Source organism: Sceloporus occidentalis, unplaced genomic scaffold (assembly GCF_023333645.1).
Source record: "Sceloporus occidentalis isolate IW3139 unplaced genomic scaffold, rSceOcc1.0.p SCAF_5, whole genome shotgun sequence".
NCBI classification, from domain to species: domain Eukaryota; kingdom Metazoa; phylum Chordata; class Lepidosauria; order Squamata; family Phrynosomatidae; genus Sceloporus; species Sceloporus occidentalis.
Genome location: NW_028316985.1, coordinates 41,484,944 through 41,504,856, shown reverse-complemented (window position 1 = coordinate 41,504,856; position 19,913 = coordinate 41,484,944). Strand labels below are relative to the sequence as shown.

Here is a 19,913-nt window from a genome sequence, read left to right as displayed (position 1 = left end):
GCTCTTCCTTCTTCTCTGTATTACACATTTAAGTTCCAACTTCTTGAGATGCACACTAGATATTGGAAAACAGCAAGCTAAAATATGTTTCTTTCCTTAACCAACCTTGCTGTGTTTGGATTTAGTTAATGCTTGTAAGGGTAGTTGAGAAATGCCTTTTGGATCACTAGGCACACAAAAACCATGGGTAACAGCAAGTTAAACTAATTTGCTAATGAATTATTCCAAGGGCTGCTCATCATGAGTTGTTCTCAACATGACCAGCAGTGGTTCATAGGCAGGTTAACCGTTCATTAACAAAGCACAAACTACTGTCAAATGAGGGAAAGAATAACACCTGAGTCTGTCCATCCCTTAGAATAATTCATTAGCAACACAGTTAAATGCCAAACTAGGATTTCATGGCCTGTCTGTATGAGTTCTCAAAAGGATCCAAATTCCACTTTTTAAAAAGCCTTTTTAACACTAGCATTTTTCCCCTAATGCATTAACTGACTTAATACTCTTAGACTTTTCTTTCTTACATTTTGCGATGCTAGAATGTAGCCATCATCAAACTGGCTTCTGTAAAAACTCTGAGGGTGATATTCCATAGCTGCAAGTTCTCCATATTAACGGAATTAAAAGCTGTCTCTGCTGTATGTTGCTCTGAAATGGATAGATTTGGGTTAGCCTAGATGCTATTATTTTTTATTTATTACGATCAACTGATCAAACATTGCCTAGATGATAAATTTCCCCTAGTTTTGGATCCTCCATTTGAAAACTCCACAACAGTGAAATCTGATTGGAAACTGGTTTGGGGATGTTAGCTTTCTGAGAGATATTACCTTTACTTTTCACACTGCTGACATTATAGCAGAAATCTCAGGTATGTTTAATGATATATGAACTTTTCCTACCTTGACCATGAAATCTGCCCATAGGTTATAGTGTGTTGGGTGAGTTATAGTACAGCTGTTTATTCATATTACATACTTTTATTCTGCAGGTTCCTATGCTGGGGCAGTGGTTGCTATGCCACTAGCAGGTGTTTTGGTACAATATATAGGATGGTCATCGGTCTTTTATATATATGGTAAGCTGCCCGATAAAGAAAAGCTAAATCTGTTTTAGAGATCTAAGCTATTTTAGATATAATAATGCTCACATCTTTCAAAGGGTGATACCACCAGACCAAAACTTACATTTTGGACTACAACTTGCAGAATCCCTCAGCATGGAGTCTAAAGGGTAATCTTTTCAAGCTCTAAATTTTACTAATATTCCTATATGATAGATTATAAAATATTGTTGTGAATATAGTATTGTGAAGTGCTTTGTGTTTCACCTGACTTGTTGAAAAATGAATCTCTGACATACTGTCATTTTGGCAAGTTTGATTACCAATGTGTTTTCTCTCTTATCTACAGGAATGTTTGGAATTACCTGGTACATGTTCTGGCTCTTGCATGCCTACGAGAGCCCAGCTGTTCATCCAACAATAACCACGGAGGAAAGAACTTACATAGAAACAAGTATAGGAGGAGCCAATTTAGTCAGTGCCAGTGTAAGTTAAATATTATTGCTGTTGCTATGTGCCTTCAAGTCATTTCTGACCTATGGTAACCCTAGGCGACCCTATCATGGGCTTTTCTTGGTAAGATTTGTTCAGAGGAGGTTTGCCATTGCCCTCCCCTGAGGCTGAGAGAGTGTGACTTGCCCAAGGTCACTCAGTGGGTTTCATGGCTGAGTGAGGAATCAAGCCCTTGTAGTCTCCACAGTTGTAGTTCAACACTCAAACCACTATGTCATGCTTGGTCTCATAAATATACCATATTATAATCCCATGGGTTTTTTCTCTTAGCGATTTGCTCAAAATTGCTATAGAAAACAGTCAACAAAGAAAAGGAAAAGACAATTTGCTACAAAAAACAATTTTGTAAACAGTTTGCCTCATCATTGCTGGTACCCACTGTCTACCTGTACAATTTCTAATGTGAGATTAAAACCCTACTCCTAAACTGTTTTTTGTGGTGCCTATGGTACCAATATAATGCCCACATACTACAGATGTAGTGTCATATTTGATCATAGTCTAGAATATTTTGTTAGACAAACACTGTTTGCACAAGTGTTTAGAAGAAGCAATTGTCAGGAGTCAGGAGTGGTGCCCTTTATTTGGTAAACTTGTACTGGACTAGGATTCTAGTTCTGTACGATACAGTGCGGAGAAAGCAAAAGGTTCATAAAGATGACGAATCTCAGGGGAAATAAATAAATAAACAAATAGTAAAAAAAGGGGGGAGGAAATAAAGATTAATACAAAAGGAAAAATAGAATGAGCAGAAGACCGACTACCAGGCAGTTTAAGCAAACAAAAAAAATGTCACAAACATATGAGAGGTCACCATCAGTGTCACCAGAAAGACAAATAGACGTGGGTGTACAGATGGTAAACTTGCTGGAAGAATTTAGAACATTTAAAAGGGATATGAAGAAAGAGCTAAAGGAAAACAGAGAGGAAATTAAGGAGGAAGTGAGAAAGGAGGTGGATAAGATAGGTAGCAAGATAGAAAGAATAACAGAAGAAATTACACAAGTAAAAAAGGATTTAAAAGAAGTTAGAGTAAGAACGCATGACTTAGAAAGAGGGACAAAGTCTATCAATGAGAGGTTACAACAGGAAGAATGGAAAACGACACAATTAGAACTAAAGTACAGAGAAAAGTGTATTAAGCTTAGAGGTGTACCAGAAGATCCTAAGGAAAAGTTAGAGGAGAAGATAATACCGGATTTGGGGAAATTTCTGGAGATAGAGGAAGGAAGATTGGAGCTAGAGATAGACAGAATGTTCAGGATTAATTCAATTGTGGCCAAAGAAAGGAAAGTCCCGAGAGATATTGTAGTATACTTTTTGAGGACAAAGATAAAGGACTTAATAATTCAAAAAAGTTACACTAAGAAATTAGTAATTGGAGAAGAAGAAGTAAGAGTGTTTAAAGACATCCCAAGCCAAATCTTAAAGAGAAGGCAAGAATATAAATTCTTAACAAGGTTGCTATTAAAAGCAGAAGTAGAATTTAGGTGGGATAGGGTAGAGGGAATTTCCTTTAACTGTAAACAAAAACGTTATAGGGTAGACACAATTGAAAAGGCCAAAGAGGTGTATGAAAAAATTAAACAAGAGATTGAAGAAGGAACAAGGAAATAAAGTAGGAATTGAGGAGACAGTAGAAAAGAGGAAGAAATTGAATAGAGAGTTTAAGAAATACAGATGAGCTAAGAAGTAAAGTATATATTAAAAGAAGGGAATCAGTTGGTTTTTGGGGGGGTTTTTTTGTTTGTTGTTGCTGTTGTTCGCTTTTCAAAATCTAACAAGAAGGCAAAAGCTGAGAGATAACGATGGCGTTCAAGTGTTTAACGTGGAACGTTAAAGGTCTAAACTCTGGGGCAAAGAGAGCCCATGTGTTTCATTATATAGAAAAACAGAAAGTTAATATCGCTTGCATACAAGAGACACATATAAATAAAAGAGATATAAAATACCTGAAGAGACCAAAGCTTGGTACTGTATATTCTTCATCAAATAATAAAAGGAAGAAAGGGGTAGCATTATATGTGGATAAGAATATTGTAAGTAAAGAAATTGCTACAGATCAAAAAGGACACTATGTGGTGGTAGAAATAAAAATAGGAGGAGACGATGTGTTAGTGATAGGGATTTATGCACCCTTTAAAGAAAAAGAGATATTCTTCCAGAAATTGCAGGATATTATTCTAGACCAAAAAAAGGAGAAAGTTATAGTGATGGGAGACTGGAATGGGGTATTCGACCCTAAAGAGGACAGAACGAGACAAGGTGGTAGAGAAGGAAAAATAAATAAGGGAGAACATGGGAAACTGCCGAAAATAGTGTTTGAGCTGTTAGATAATTGTGTACTACAGGAAGCGTGGCAATATAAATATGGGAAGGAAAAGGGTTATACATTCTATTCAGATAGACACAAGTCCATGTCTAGAATAGATATGTTTATTATGTCCAAAATACTGTTACCAGATATAAAGAAAATAGAAGTGTTACCAAAAATAGTGTCGGATCATAATCCGGTAGTATTATATCTAAACCGGAAAAAAAAAGAGTGGGCATGGAGGTTGAATGAATCCCTGGTGGAAGACAAAGAAAACGTGATTTATATAAAAAAGGAACTAAAGTGGTTCTTTAAGGAAAATGATAAGGAGGGGATTAAGTTAAATACATTATGGGACACTTGCAAAGCAGTGGTTAGGGGTTTATTTTTGAAATTAGGAACTAAGAAGAAAAGGGTGAAAGAAAAGAAAATGCAGGATTTGATGCAAAGGTGTCAGGAGAAAGAAGTCGAGTTAAGAAAGAATCCTAAGAGTAGTAAGATCCGAGATGAAGTAAACTCTTTGCAGAGACAAATTAAGGAGGAATTAGGCAAAGAAGTGGAATGGCAACTAAAAAGATGTAAACAAAACTTCTTTGAGGAAGCAAACAAGCCAGGAAAATGGCTTGCACAAAGGTTAAGAAAAATGAAAGAAAGAAAGATGATTGTTGAATTAAGAAGTGAAGGGAATACATATAAAGAACAAGCGGATTTGAAAAGAGTATTTAAAGACTTCTATGAGGTATTATATAAAGAAAATAAGACAGAGAGTGAACAGCGGGGAAAAATAACGAAATATTTAGAGAGACAAGATATAGAACCTTTGAAAAAAGTGCAACAAGACCGACTTAATGTACCTATAACAATGGGGGAATTGAAAGAGGCAATTAGACGGGCCAAGAGTGGTACAACACCTGGGCCAGATGGCCTACCAGGAATTTTTTATAAAAAATTTGAGGAAGAGTTAACACCATGTTTACTGGAAGTAGTTAATAATATTGGAAAGGAGGGTCAACCGGAATCGTGGAGAGGAGCGAATATTGCTGTGTTACTGAAAGAAGGCAAGGAGGATTTTGATCCAAAGAACTATAGACCAATCTCTCTGATAAACAATGACTATAAGCTGTTAACATCTATTTTAGCTAAGAGACTGACGGAAATATTGAAGAACAGGATTCATATGGACCAGAGTGGGTTTCTGCCAGAGAGACAAATAAGAGAGAACCTCAGAACTGTTATTGATGTAATAGAGTATTATAATGTTCATATAGAAAAGAAGGTGGTACTTGTGTTCATAGATGCTGAGAAGGCATATGACAATGTAAACTGGCAATTCATGTTTGAACTGTTGAAAAAAATTGAAGTGGGAGAAACCTTTTTGAGTTGGATAATAGAGCTATATAAAGATCAAAGAGCACGTGTAATAGTAAATGGGGAAAAATCACAAGAATTTGAGGTTCAGAAAGGGACAAGACAGGGGTGTCCGATGTCGCCACTGTTGTTTATTTTGATTATTGATGTTTTGCTGCAGAATATAAGACGAAATGAAAAGATAAGAGGTGTCAAAGTGAAAGACCAAATTTATAAGGTTAAAGCGTATGCAGACGACGTGGTGGTTTTTATGGAAGACCCTGTAAATAGTATTGTTGAGCTGAAAAAAGTGCTACAAGAATTTGGAGTAGCAGCAGGCCTTAAGATCAATGTGAACAAGACAGCTATGATTACGAAAAATCTGACAAAAGAAGAAGAAGAAAAATTGGAAGAGTTATCTGGATTTAAAGTTCAAAACAAAGTAAATTACTTGGGAATTTGGATAACAAAGAGAGTAGGGAATTTGTTTGCTGATAATTATAAGAAAAAGTGGAAGGAAATTAAGGAAGATCTGAGCAGATGGTCTAAATTACACTTGTCACTTTTCGGTAGAATAGCTGCCATAAAAGCAAATGTACTTCCCAAATTTTTGTTTATATTCCAGAATTTGCCTATTATTGACAATGATAAATGTTTTCGAGAATGGAAAAAGGAACTGGCAAAATTTATTTGGGCTGGCAGGAAAGCACGAATAAAATGGAATAATGTGATAGATGTAAAAAATAGAGGAGGCTTGGGTGCACCAGATTTACAAAAATATTATTATGCTTGTGGAATGTTGTGGCTGGAAGACTGGATTAACCTAAGGAATGAAAGGGTGCTAAGATTAGAGGGTCATAACAATAAAACAGGATGGCATGGATATTTAGTGTATAAAAAATGGAAAGAAAATAAGGAATTTAAAAATCATGTGATTAGAAAAGGACTATTAAAAATTTGGGAATATTATAGTAAAAGATTTTACAATAAGATTCCACGGTGGACATCACCACAAGAAGCTCATTTTGGAAAATTTAGAAAAGTACAAGAAAAATGGATAACATATGAGCATATTGTGGAAGAAGGGGAAAAAGCGGTATTAAAACTTAAATCTAGAGAAAAATTAGAACAAGAGAATATAGAAATAGAATGGTTTGCATATAAACAATTAGAAGAAAGATTTAAGAAAGACATGAAGCAAGAAGGAATAGAGAAAAAAAACAATGAATTGGACATAATAATATTAGAAAAACAGAAAAAGAAAAAGATAACAAAATATTATAGGGAACTACTAAAAAGAGATTTGGAACAGGAAGTGGTTAAAGAAAACATGACAAAGTGGAGTCAAATAATACAACAAAATATATTCTTAGAAAACTGGGAATTGTCATGGAGGAAAACCTGTAAGTTCACCATGGCACAGAACCTGAAAGAAAATTATTTTAAAATGTTTTATTTTTGGTATTTGACACCGGTTAAGCTATCCAAAATGTACAAAAAGGTAAACAAAATGTGTTGGAAGTGTGGGAAAACAGAAGGAACGTTTTACCACATGTGGTGGGTCTGTAGCAAAGCAAAGCAGTTTTGGGGGAAAATATATGAAGCAATGAAAGAAATGTTGGAAAGGAATTTCCCGAAAAACCCGGAGTTATTTTTGTTAAATATGACAGGCGTGATAGGAAGAGAGACTGAAAGAACATATTGGAAAATTGTGTTATACATGGTGACAGCAGCAAGGTTGTTATACGCTCAAAAATGGAGATCTACACAGACCCCTACATTAAAAGAATGGACGAATAAATTGTTAGATATGAGAGATTCAGACAGATTGTCTAAAAGGTTAAAAGGAGAGAAAGAGGAAGAGGATAAGGATAAAGATGAATGGAACATAGTAATACGGTATGTGGAAAGAAGAAAAGAAAGTTAGTAAAAGGAAAATAAAGGAGAGAAATAAGAAAAGAAAAGGAAGATTAGGAATGTAAAGAGGTAAAGAGCGAAAGAAATGACTTGTATATAGATATATGTAAAGGAAGAATGATGATTGTAAAGGAAAATCGAAAGAGTAATATGTAATCTATAAAGGACTATATAGGTTGGAAGTACTAGGATGTGTACAGGGGGAAGGGGAGGGGAAGGGTAAGAGGGTGGGGGGTTTAAGGGGGGAAAGGGAGGGAAGGGAAAGGGATAAGGGAAGGTATAGACGATATGTATGATCTTTTATTGATGATTACTGGAAATAAGGATGTAAAGAAAAGAAAAACCAAATAAAAATAAAATTAAAAAAAAAAAAGAAGAAGCAATTGTGTGCCTTGCAGAAAAATATTTACGATAAAACTGTAAGTCTGTAAGAAATATGAGAATGTTTACTAGTGTCCTTTATCACCAGTCCTCCCACCTGTGAGCTCCCTGGGTTTTTGAAAACCTAGAGGGCTTGAATATGACTAAATCTCTAAATGTAATAGTTTGAGGTCATTTTTCTTACTTTATTTTGTAGTTTATAAACTTGCAATGTAAAACATACTATCTACACATTTTTCTCTGAAAGCTTACATTCAAATGTTAAATGGAAATGTTTTCAAGAAAGTAAAGCCTGCAAAATCCCAAATCCATATTCAGTAGGGAGTAAAGTGTAGGGACTAAATAAGTGAATTAAATTAGGGAATAAATACATATTCACATGTATTCACAGCAAAAACTGATACTGAAAGTACCTTCCTAGCAATATGACTATGTAATGTATGGAGTCATCCTCTTTGTGTTTGACTCTTGTTATCCCTGCTGACTTCCAGCTATTCTAAGGCCTTCACTTTTTTATTTTCCAGAGATTTAGTACACCGTGGAAGCAGTTTTTCACATCAATGCCCGTGTATGCAATCATTGTAGCAAACTTTTGCAGAAGCTGGACTTTCTATTTACTGCTTATAAGTCAGCCTGCCTACTTTGAAGAGGTCTTTGGATTTGCAATAAGTAAGGTAAATCTACAAATATTTCTCTAACAGTATAATGGCAAAGCACTATTTGCTGTTAAAGTTAGAGAAGTTGAGCATTCCAAGAAATAAGCATGTTTGACTTTTCCATTAGAATTGTTCAATATTATTGTTAGATAATCTGTGCCTACTGCTTGACATACAAGAGGCTAATAAAAACCAAAAGGATTTTGGATCAAGGATAATGGAACAAGGCTGGATAACATTCCTGATTCCTCTGAATGGCTAATACTCCTAGTAAATACTGGGCTATTCTTTTCATCAGATCACTTGAAACTATAGATGAAATTGGAAAATGAACATGGAAAATTAACCCCTGCCTGTCTCATTATTCCTGGGACAAAAAAAAAAAAAAAAAAAAAAAAAAGCCATCCCGTGTCCAGAAGAATAAACTGCAAGAGGAGGTGCATCATTTGTGTGTGTGTGTGTGTCCATGTCCAAAGCAATGTACAGCCAGCCCTCCATAGCCACAGATTCTTTATCCACAAATTAAACTTATCCATGGCTTGAAAATATTCCAAAAATATATAAATTTCAAAACCAAACCTTGATTTTGCTATTTTATATAAGGAACACTATTTTGCTATGCCATTATATAACAGGACTTAAGTATCCATGGGTTTTGGTATCTTTAGTGTGTGTATGTCCTGGAACAAAATCCCAGAAGATACAAAAGACCCACTGTACCTCCTGTTGCAATTTATTCTTCAGGACATACATTGATCAGAACATGTCCATCAAATCCTGAGACCTTTCGCCAGGGACGTAGTCAGGATTTTGGGAAGGGGGGGGGTCCAGACTAAGTGCCATCATTATAATGGGGCTTGGGTGCAGCGGCGCAGCAGCATACACCATTCATTTTATCTAATGGAAGGGGGGGTCCGGACCCCAAGAATCCCCCCCCCGGCTACATCCCTGCTTTCGCCAATCCAAATGAGATACTGTTAAGGTGAATTTTCCCCCCAGTCAATTAGTTTCTTCTCTCTGTAATCCAGGTGGCCTTTGGTCATTGTGGAAGGAAATGCCAACCTGTGGAATGGCTCCCTAAAGCTCTTTCAAAACATCTGCCACTTTTCCAGATGGTAAAGCAACAGAAAAGAGTAGCAATCTGAGTTTATCGGAGTTATAGGAAGTTATGGTGTTTGCCATATTTTACCCAAATGGGCTTGCCCAGATGAGGGAAAAGTGTCTGGAAGTACTGAGAGATTGGAATTCCCTTTGTTTTGATTTTACTTACATACTTCCAGGTTCCTCAAAACCTTTTCTTGAACTGCCCCATGTTTCCCCACCTGCCCCTTCCTTGGGTTTTTCCTCTTCCCATTGATCACATGGCACATCTAAATTCATGCAACATTTCAGAAATAATGCATTATTACATTGGTTAAATGTTATGATAATTTTGTTTCAGTGCAAACATTTCTCTCGATCTCTGTTGAATCTGTCTTCTGGAAACAATAGTTGTATACTTCAGCATATGGAGATCCCCAAAACATAACAAAATCGGGGACTTTCAGAATTTGCTGGAAGGGCTCTATGGCAGCTCTAAACAGAAGAAGCTCTTTCTGGTTATGAGGGCTAGCCTCTTCAGACATATACTTCCATTTATTCCCCATTTTGCTATGTGGCCTTAAATGACAGATGTTCCTGCGAATTTTAACAGGTGCATGACAAAGATTTTTTTTTTTTTACATTTTCCCAAAATCATAGTGAGGAGAAGAGAAATGTGTATATTGAATTTCTCATCATGTGCAGTTCTTATAGAAATCTTGGTATGGAACGGTGATAACTCTGTTTTTTCAGCTTGACACAGAATGTTCTCTGTATAACAGGAAGAAGGAATTCAGCAAATTTCCAGGGATACATAGAGAGAGATGATAGAATAGTCTGAAGAGATTAAATATTGCTGAAATGGGACATGAGTCTGTTACATAGTCTGTGTTATTACCATACACATTCTTATTTTTTATTTTTTTAAAAAAGTATAATAAATACTGGCTTGGATCTTACTTTGCACAATTTATTATGTTACAATCCTACATTTCTATACAGGGTACACCTACGATGGAAAACAGTATCATAGACATAGCTCTACAATATAAAATAAAATGTTTATTTCCACTGATTTTCATCACTGGCTGCAGTCCAACATGCTATTGTCCAACAGGCTATTCTTTTGAACTGTACTGAAGGCCTTCTAATTTCAGGAAAAGCAGGATAGCCTACAGTGAGAGGAGTGTGAGAAAGATGGCTGCTGCTTAAGCAGAACTATATTCACAGTTATTTTATTCCACTTATTATATATGGCTTATTTTCTTTGGAAAGCTCACAGGGCTACTAGGATATTGCCAGCAAGGCACCTCAGTTCATACTCAATTGCCCAAACTATTAGCTTGATTGGTTCCATTGGTTAAAGTGGAGGATGTATTCAAAAATTCTGATGGACACAAATACATAGAGATGCATAAAATATGCTTCCCTAGAGCTGTGTGTATTTACTTTTAGGTTGGGCTTTTGTCTGCTGTCCCACATATGGTCATGACCATTATTGTGCCCATTGGTGGTCAACTGGCTGACTTTTTACGAAGCAGACGGATTTTAACTACAACTGCAGTACGAAAAATCATGAACTGTGGAGGTACGCTAGATTTTCTAAATGAAATATTTCAGTGATATGTTATGGCCTAATGCAGACATCTGCTTTGCTAATAGTGAAAAGTAATTTATAAAACCAAGTAAAATGTATATGTTATGTTCTGGACTTATGTAAAGAAAAAAAAGCACTCTCATGTTTGTTAGAGAAATTAAGGTAAGGTATGGCTATGTATATAATTAATAGTAAATATCATAGATGTAATAAATATTAAGTGATTTATAGGGAGAAGTTAAGAGTATGGAATGTTCAATATGACTGGTAAATGGTGAATGTTTGAATAGGATTTTAAAAGGCCATTGCATATAATATTTTGGCAATTAGAGATGTGAGAGATAAGAGTTAGTTGGTTAGTTAGAAATATGAGAAAGAGATGTGACTTTTAAAGTTAGTTAAGGTTGGTCAGGATTTAGATGTTGTTATTATTATTATTATTATTATTATTACACTTTATTTATATTGCGCTGTAAATTTACATAGCGCTGTACATACAATCAAATAGGTAGAAATAGATAAAAATAAGCCTGCCTGTGTTAAATTAGTAATCTCTTTATGTTAAACTGCTGTTTAATAAAGCATCCTTGTGTTATACGTTTGTGTTTCTGATGATGCTGCAAAAGTGTTCTTGGTGTGGATGAGTGCAGACAAATGTTCTTGGTGTAGATGAGTTCAGACACATGGTCTCTATCGTGGCAGCAGTGATTCAAGGGTATTGGTATCTAGTGATAGGCTTGTACAAACAAAGTCTTTCTGAACAAATATTGTCAAGAAGTCCCCATAAGGCAGAAATGACTTGAAAGCACACAACAACAGCCACCGTGCAGACATCTAAAAGGTTCTCACATTTGGTGCCATGGCTGTGGGATAAGTAGAAGTCCTCACATTTGGTAGCAGTGGTAGAATAGGTGGAAGCCCTCACGGTAAGCTCTTAAGATACTTTGGAACCTTTATAATGTAAAGAAGGATTTAATTAGTTTCCTGTGGGTTTTCCGGGCTATGTGGCCATATTCTGGAAGAATTTACTCCTGAAGTTTTGCCTGCATCTGTGGTTGGCAAAAAGGAGCACAATAAAAACACTGGTAGATCATGCAAAAAGGATCTGCAAACCCCACTTCCTGGAAGATGAAATGAAGCACCTAAACTGGGCTCTTCAGGCCAACGGTTACTCCAGCTCAGATATCAGAAGAGCTGCCAGACCCCCCCCCCCCAAAAAAAAAAACAGGAATGAAGACAAACAACCATCCAAGGGGGGGGGTATTTTTATCGTACATCAAAGGAGTCATGGACAGAATAGGTAAATTGGTGAGGAAAAACAACCTCCAAATGGTCTACAAATTGACCAAGAAAATCTAGTAAATGTTGCACTCAGTGAAGGATAGGAGAGACCCTCTTACAGCTGCAAGAGTTTACCTCATACCGTGCAGCAGTGGACAAGTTTACATAGGGATCACCAAATGCAGTGTTCAAACCTAAATCAAGTAGCACAAGAGACACTGCAGACTGGGTCAGCTGGAAAAAGCAGCAGTAGCAGCACACATTATAAACCATTCTGGGCATAAAATACTATTTGAAAACACTGAAATTCTGGACCATGCCAATAACTATCAGGTCAGAATGAAGCCATTGAAATCCATAAACACCTGGACAACCTCAACAGGAAAGAAGAAACCCTTAAAGTAAAAAAGTTTGGCTACCAGTCCTGAAAAACACCAAAATCAAGACTCAGTACATGCAAATGAACACCATCCAGGGTCAGGGGGTTTCTCCACAGACAATGGATTGCTAATTAAATAGACACACATATCCTCCCACCCTGAGGCCTTGCCATTCAACAACAAACCAACACAGATTAACATGTAAATCACTTCTTCCCAACCAAGGGTCACACAAGTATACACACACACACCACACACACTTCCGTGCCACCACCCTCTGAAGTTGCTAGCCACAGGTGCAGATGAAACGTCAGGAAGAAATTCTTCCAAAATGCAGCCACATAGCCCAGAAAACCAGAGAAAACTATGGACACTGGCTGTGAAAGCCTTAAACTTTAAAAAGGATTTAAATGGATAAATGTATGGGACAAGGCAGTCGGGCATGAACTTTATATACAGAGAATCCACAGGGCCGGCTCATCCATAAAGGTGAACTAGGCAGCTGCCTAGGGCAACAAAATTTAGGGGCGACTTTTTTTAAAAAATTTTTTGGCATAAATCAAGGGGTGAAAATAATTATGAGGAACAACAGGGGGTGCCAAAATATTTCTCGCATAGGGTGGTCAAATACCTACAGTCGGCCCTGAAGATCCAGGATTCAACCTTTGGCATTTTCAGTGGAACTGTGAAAGACACTGCATTGAACCTCTGGAGAACCTCTGCCCAAAACTGAGTTGCATTGTTTAATGCAAAGGGAGGCAAAGTTTGGAGGGCAAGCAGCCCCCAGACCCCACTTTTATAGCTCCTGAAGTCCACCCAAACCCCCAATTTAAAAGAAGGCACACTTTACATCAAATTTCCCCACAAACTCCGTGCAAAGAGCCCCTCTCAACACGTGAAAACACACAAATTCCCCAAAGCACCTGGGAGGAAAACTGACCCATGGCCCCTGCAGAATTCCCTATGGTTGCACTCACCATAAGACAGATTCTAATGCATTATTTCATCTAGAGTATGTGAATGTGTATGTTTGTGTCTGAACAAGAGACGGAGGAGTAGAGCTTGGTAATCGCAAGTTGAGCTTTCCTTTCCAGAAAATGTTCTAGCTTAAGTCTAGTTTCTAGTCCCAATTGTCATTACTGTCTAACAACTGTTATACTGGCTTAAACTGAGTCCTATTGCTGAGTTTACATTGCTTATATATTTAGATGTTGAAATTGTGTGCCTTCAATTTGTTTCCAAAACTGTTAATTTATTAATTGGAAATTTCCACCTTTTTGTGTGGCATTAACATTTCTCAATTCATGCAAATTCTGTTGCAGCCCTGTGTCTGTTCAAATGGCTATTCACATGCAGATGTGTTCAGGACTATATCTTGATTGACTAATTAGTCAATGAAGTTTTTAATTAAAAAGAAAAACCTGTTTCAGATTATGCATTATACAAAGAAGATATTTGTTTTATAATAATGAATCACTAACTTGCAAGACACTGATATATGCCTGCTATAAAGAGCGATGGGTGATATCTATAAGGACGATCTGTTGAATGCATAATAATGCAGATTACAGCTCTGAACTGTATCTGCTTTTATATCAAACAATTGGATAGATTAGAGCTGTAGGTACCAACTCCCTTAAAGAATGGTTCAAACATTTTAAATGCATGAATAAAAGAAGTATATTGTAAATTATTATACTTGTGTTATAATTGGAGTTAGTACTTGATCATATGAGAAAGTAACCTCAGAGGATTGGTACTCAGTCTTAGAAGGAATGGATTGTGTGTTTGTGCTAAAGCCAAAATCATGGGCATCTTCTGTTCAAAAACACAAATCTGCCTTATTTTTAAAATAGATTCCATGATTCAGATGCTATGGGGACAGCAACTATCCAATAATAACTTCGGCATGCTTAAACCCATTGGTTTCAATAAATATGCTTAAGGTCATCATTTCGTAAGGTATCTGATGGGGAGGACTGGCATGGTATTTTTCCTCTATTTGTCCTCACTGACTATAATATTCTAGAAAATGTCTATGGACCAGCAGCCAGTAGCTCATGGGCCTTCATCATGGACTAGCACACTGAGTAGCATTATCTTCTAGGCTGTATTACAGCCTTCGATAACACTTTTTACACATGTTGTTGTTGTTGTTGTTGTTGTTGTTGTTGTGTTTATTTCTTTTTTCCAGTTCAGGACACAAAGCAGCTTACATTAAAAAACATATCATTAAAATCCACAAAATATAAATGTTAAAATGAAAGTGAACAATCAAAAAATTAAAACCAGATTAAAATATATTTCATTAAATACACACACACAGAGCAGCATAAGATAACAGTTAGTAAGATCCAGCATGTTATTTTGTGGGATGGGCTTTATATAGTGAATTATCAAATGCCTGTCTTAGCAGAAAAGTCTTTATTGTTCTGCGAAAATAAAGTAGGAGAGGTGCCAGTCCAAATTATCTGGGAAGGGATTTCCAGGGCAGCCACATTTATTATATATGTTATCCAGAATTAAATACTTTCTGTACTTGTGTTTTGTTTATAATAATAATAAATACATTATAATAAATATTATAATAAATTCAGCACTGCGCCATGTTGAAGCTTCCCCCGGCCATATTCAGCAAGGAAAACTCAAACCTAAACTCTAATTTAGAAAACCTGTTGATGGCAAAGTTGCATGTGAAACTAATCTTAAAACAAGCAGCACTTTCAAGACTCTTAGGATATCTTTTGAAACACTGTATTTTAAGGAATGTATTAATTTTTTTCCTAATGTGTTTCATTTGCAGGTTTTGGAATGGAAGCTACTTTACTTTTGGTGGTTGGCTATTCTCACACAAGAGGTGTGGCTATCTCTTTCTTGGTTTTAGCAGTAGGCTTTAGTGGATTTGCTATTTCAGGTAAAACTTAAAATATTAATGTTAAACAAGTTAAAGAAACTGTTTTAAACATCATAGCTATAGATTGGTTGCTTATGACTACACTCCCAACAGCAAAGGATCCCATTTTGTCCCCCAAATAGCAAGGGCCATTGCTTGGATAAGTTACCTTTTTGGACTACAGCTCCAAGAACCTTTCAGTCAGCATGGCCACTTCACCTAGACCAGATGGTGCCTCCCTGCCTCCAACATAGAAAGTATTTCAAAAACTAGACCTGTATTTGATGCAAATACGTGTGTTACAGTTTTCAAGTTTCATTCAGATGAAAGAAATCGTTCTTTGCGTAGTTTATAATATGAAGCTGGTTTCTAATGCAAATATGTGGGCAGCCTAGGATTTTCTGCTTGGCAAATTGGGGCATTCCATTGGCCCATTCAGTAGAATAAATATTGATTTTCAATCATTATAAAAAAATCTGCATTCATTAAATGGCAGCTGGTGATTTCCATGTCAGTCAGGGTGACCAGGCATTTTCTTTTTCCAGGATTATTGGCAAGGAACCCCTCCATGAAGAACAATTTATTTTCCTTGCAAATATCTTACCAATGCTGAATCCCTTTTATATTTATCTTCAGAATTGCAATGATTTTCTTGCAGTTCCAATAAAGTCTGAACCAATGTGAGACTGAGGCGGGTTACAGACTGCCAAAAAGCGGTGGCCTGCACCTGCCCCTTTCCCCGCCAGATCGGGGCCTCAGTAACCAGAGCGGCAGCCGCTGAGGCCCCAATCCGCCGCTTTCCAGGCCGCGGGGAAGAGGCAAAAGGCCCCTTCCCCGTGGCCTGGAAAGGGGTGTCCTTGGGGCTTCAAGCCCCAAGGACACCCCACGTTGGCGGGGAGGAGGAGAAAGGGGCCGCTTGGCCCCTTTCTCCTCTGCGTCGCTGGGCGTAGCCGTCTGAAGGCTGAGCCCAGCGACGCAAACGGCAAAAGGAGCTCCAGCCCGTTACAAACGGGCCTTAAAGTATGTGACGAGCGTGTACTAGGGTTAGAAAGGGGCGTCCGGAAAGGACGCCCCTAACCCTAGTACGCGCTCTGTGCGTAGAAAATGGCGGTGGCCATTCCACACGGCCGCCGCCATCACTACGTCACGACTGCGCCACCTCCAAATGAGGCGGTGCGGTTGTGACGTATTTGGGCCGCCCCAGGGTGCCTAGTGCGCCCTTTCCAAGGCCCCGGAAGGAGCTCCGTTTTGGAGCTCCTTCCTGGCTTTGCGTCACTGGCACAGCCTTCAGACGGCTGCGCCCAGCGACGCAGAGGAGAAAGGGGCCAAGCGGCCCCTTTCTCCTCCTCCCTGCCATCGCGGGGTGTCCTTGGGGCTTGGAGCCCCAAGGACACCCCTTTCCAGGCGGCAGGGAAGCTTCCGCGCAGCCTGGAAAGCAGCTGATCGGGGCCTCAGCGGCTGCCGTTCTGGCTGCTGAGCCCCTGATCTGGCGGGGAAATGGGTGGGTGCAGGCCGCCGCTTTTTGGTGGTCTGTAACCCGCCTCCGTTTCGAAGCTCCTTTTGCGGCTGGGGAAAGAGTGCACTATGTGCCCTGGCACGGTGTGACAACATCACATCCGTGCCGCCCCGTACAGAGGCAGCGCAGTCATGACATCGTAATGGCGGCGGCCGTGTGGAACGGCCGCTGCCATTTTGTGCGCACTCCGTGCGTGCTAGGGTTGGGGGCATCCAGAAAGGACGCCCCTTTCTAACCCTAGCACGCACAGAGCGCGCACTCTAAGGCCCGTCTATAATGGGCCAGTGTCTGGTTTGAATTGCTTTATAGCTCAGGGTTTTTTTGTTTTTAATTCTAATACAATTTTAATTATATAGATATCAAAAAGTCAGACACCATTTTCATATACCATTCTGCTATTTTATGGCTAGTGAAATAATTCAGAAACTCACTACATAATGAGGTTTTATAAAGACTTAAAAAGAAATGAATGGCTTGGAATCTTTAGCATAAATTCATTCTAACAGCATAGTGCTTTTGAATATTGATTTCACCTGTTGAACAGTGAGGTTTTATGACATTTGAAGTTGTCTTGTTTTCATAATGTGGTCTGACTCTGCTCTACTTATCAACCTTCTAAAAGTAAATACCTAAAAACATAGTTTGGAATAGTTATGCTTTGGATTGCTATTCCCAGACCCCTCCTCCATGTGCAGGATGATTCAGGGAGTTATGGTAAAAAAGAAAAAAAATCTGAGAAGCAGAGAGACAGGTATCCATTGTGGTTTGTTCTGCTTAAATCACTTTCTCTATGATAAACTAATGTAGCCCTCCAGACTGCACATTACTAACTAGTGTTATGTGTTACAGGATTTAATGTCAACCATTTAGATATTGCACCCCGTTATGCTAGTATCCTCATGGGCATCTCCAATGGCGTAGGGACATTGTCAGGAATGGTATGCCCCCTCATTGTTGGTGCAATGACTAAACATAAGGTAAGGTATTTAGGCAGATCTTCTTCTCATAAGACATTCATATGCATTGCAGACAATGACTATTTGAAAGAATCATTACTTCCTGGTACCTAATTTTGGAGGTGTTATGCGCTAACTCTTTACAAGAGTAATATAGAATCAGTGAAGAACTTAATACTTGATGTGTTGATTATTCTGAAAGGCTAAGTGAAGAAAATTGTTCTTTTGTGATTTTTATTTGTATATTATAATAGAAAATTGTTGTGGTTATAATGGGCATTCACATTATGGCACCCTTGTCATAGGATTTTCTTGGTAAGATTTATTTCAGAGCAGTTTTCCATTGCCTTCCCTTTAAGGAGCTTTTCATGTGAGGCTTCTACAGCACAGCGATCGTGTTTTTGAAGCACACAGAAACATACCAGTATAAAAGCAATCCTTATCACACCTCCACTTCAATACCAGTATAGTGCTACACTGTATGGTGCACAATAAGTTCATGTTGCTAGTGTCTGCCATAAATTCAGTGTTTGACTTTCTTTATATCTGTATAATAAGGTGTGTCATGTAATTCCTTTCAGACTCGCGAAGAATGGCAAAATGTCTTCCTCATAGCTGCCCTAGTTCATTACAGTGGAGTGATATTTTATGCCATTTTTGCTTCTGGTGAGAAACAGGAATGGGCTGATCCAGAAAGCCTTAATGAAGAAAAATGTGGAATTATTGACCAAGATGAACTGGCGGAAGAAACAGAACTGAACAATGATAGCTTTGTTAGCTCAAAGAAAACATACGGGGCTACCATTCAAAATGATGAAGTACGAAGGAAAGGGTTGCAAAAGCAAAAAGGGATAGTGCAAGATGTAGAAGAAGAGACTTCCTACCAGTGTGAAAAAAGCAACTTTCAAGATTCATCATAAATTTGACTATATATGATTTGTGTGACCATTACCAACCCTGTACAAAACCAGGCAGTATCTATATAGTTGTTATTTTTTGTGAATAATCATGCCAAATGGCTTGCTGTGACACAGTCATTTTGAACATGTATTACAGCAAATGGGTTAATTAAAAACAAAAATTGGGTGTAGTGTCCCAATATTCAACCCATTCAGATCTCTGTCTGAAGGTCACAGTCCTTTATAGCATATGGATCCTTCCTAACATATAGTGAGGTTCTGTACTGTGTCACTGTTTAGCAATGTAAGCATGGTCTTGGCTCCAATGCCATGGTCCCCAATTCCTTTAGCAGACAGTTCTGCTGTGTTAATCCCCAGACTGTCATGGAACAGAGAATGTACTGTGGTGGAGGGGCCAATTCAATGTTTAACCAAAGACTACATTGTTGATAATGAAGACAATTCATGACATACAGTTCTTAAAACCTGCCAGGTATTATTTTTCCAAAGAGGGAACCATATAAGTCTGTTCAACGTTTTGTCACATCTCAACCAAATAGCTGCTACACAGGACAATATAGAACCTTATCATCAAGGGACTATGGAGTAATACTCTCTCTCTCTCTCTCTCTCTCTCTCTCTCTCTCTCACACACACACACACACACACACACACACACACACACGTCATGGTTGTCCGTGAGCCACCTTTGGTCCCTTCTGGGAGATAGGTGGCATACAAATGCAATAAATAAATAAATAATGGTTGGACCTTTGAGTCATAATCCTCAATGTTCAGCTTTGTTTATTAATATGTTTATGCCACCCTTTCTGTCAAAGATGCCCCCCTCCCCCAAGTGACTAACAATATAAAATCAAAGTAAACCCTGACAAAAATGAAATGAGAAGCAACGGAGAGGCAAGAACAGTCAACACTATCCCCATCTGTGCAATACTCTATCTCAATTTGATTCCAAATATCCCTGGAATAAGGAATTGTTTTCCCCACCAGACACTGAAGGGAGGGGCTACGGAGGTTGGTGCCATGACTGAAAAGGCCTTATTGTGTGCTTACTTGCCATACTTCAAATGGTGTGAAAATACAGAACAGAGTACCTTGT

The 19,913-nt window shown here is 38.1% G+C and overlaps 1 protein-coding gene across 2 annotated transcripts in view; it reads left to right on the top strand.

Moving 5' to 3' along the window:
• The window catches only part of LOC149312062 (vesicular glutamate transporter 3), a 34,232-nt gene extending 14,810 nt beyond the window's left edge, over positions 1-19,422 (top strand). Inside the window, exons 6-12 of one of the 2 annotated variants that reach the window (XM_089523869.1) lie at positions 992-1,078; positions 1,413-1,549; positions 8,060-8,209; positions 10,727-10,859; positions 15,333-15,443; positions 17,788-17,915; positions 18,476-19,422. In XM_089523869.1, coding sequence (XP_089379995.1) covers positions 992-1,078; positions 1,413-1,549; positions 8,060-8,209; positions 10,727-10,859; positions 15,333-15,443; positions 17,788-17,915; positions 18,476-18,814 — 1,085 coding nt within the window. In that variant the 3' untranslated portion in view covers positions 18,815-19,422. The remainder of the gene's footprint in view (positions 1-991; positions 1,079-1,412; positions 1,550-8,059; positions 8,210-10,726; positions 10,860-15,332; positions 15,444-17,787; positions 17,916-18,475) is intronic. The other variant, XM_089523870.1, reaches the window with a different exon arrangement.
• Positions 19,423-19,913: the final 491 nt, after the last annotated feature.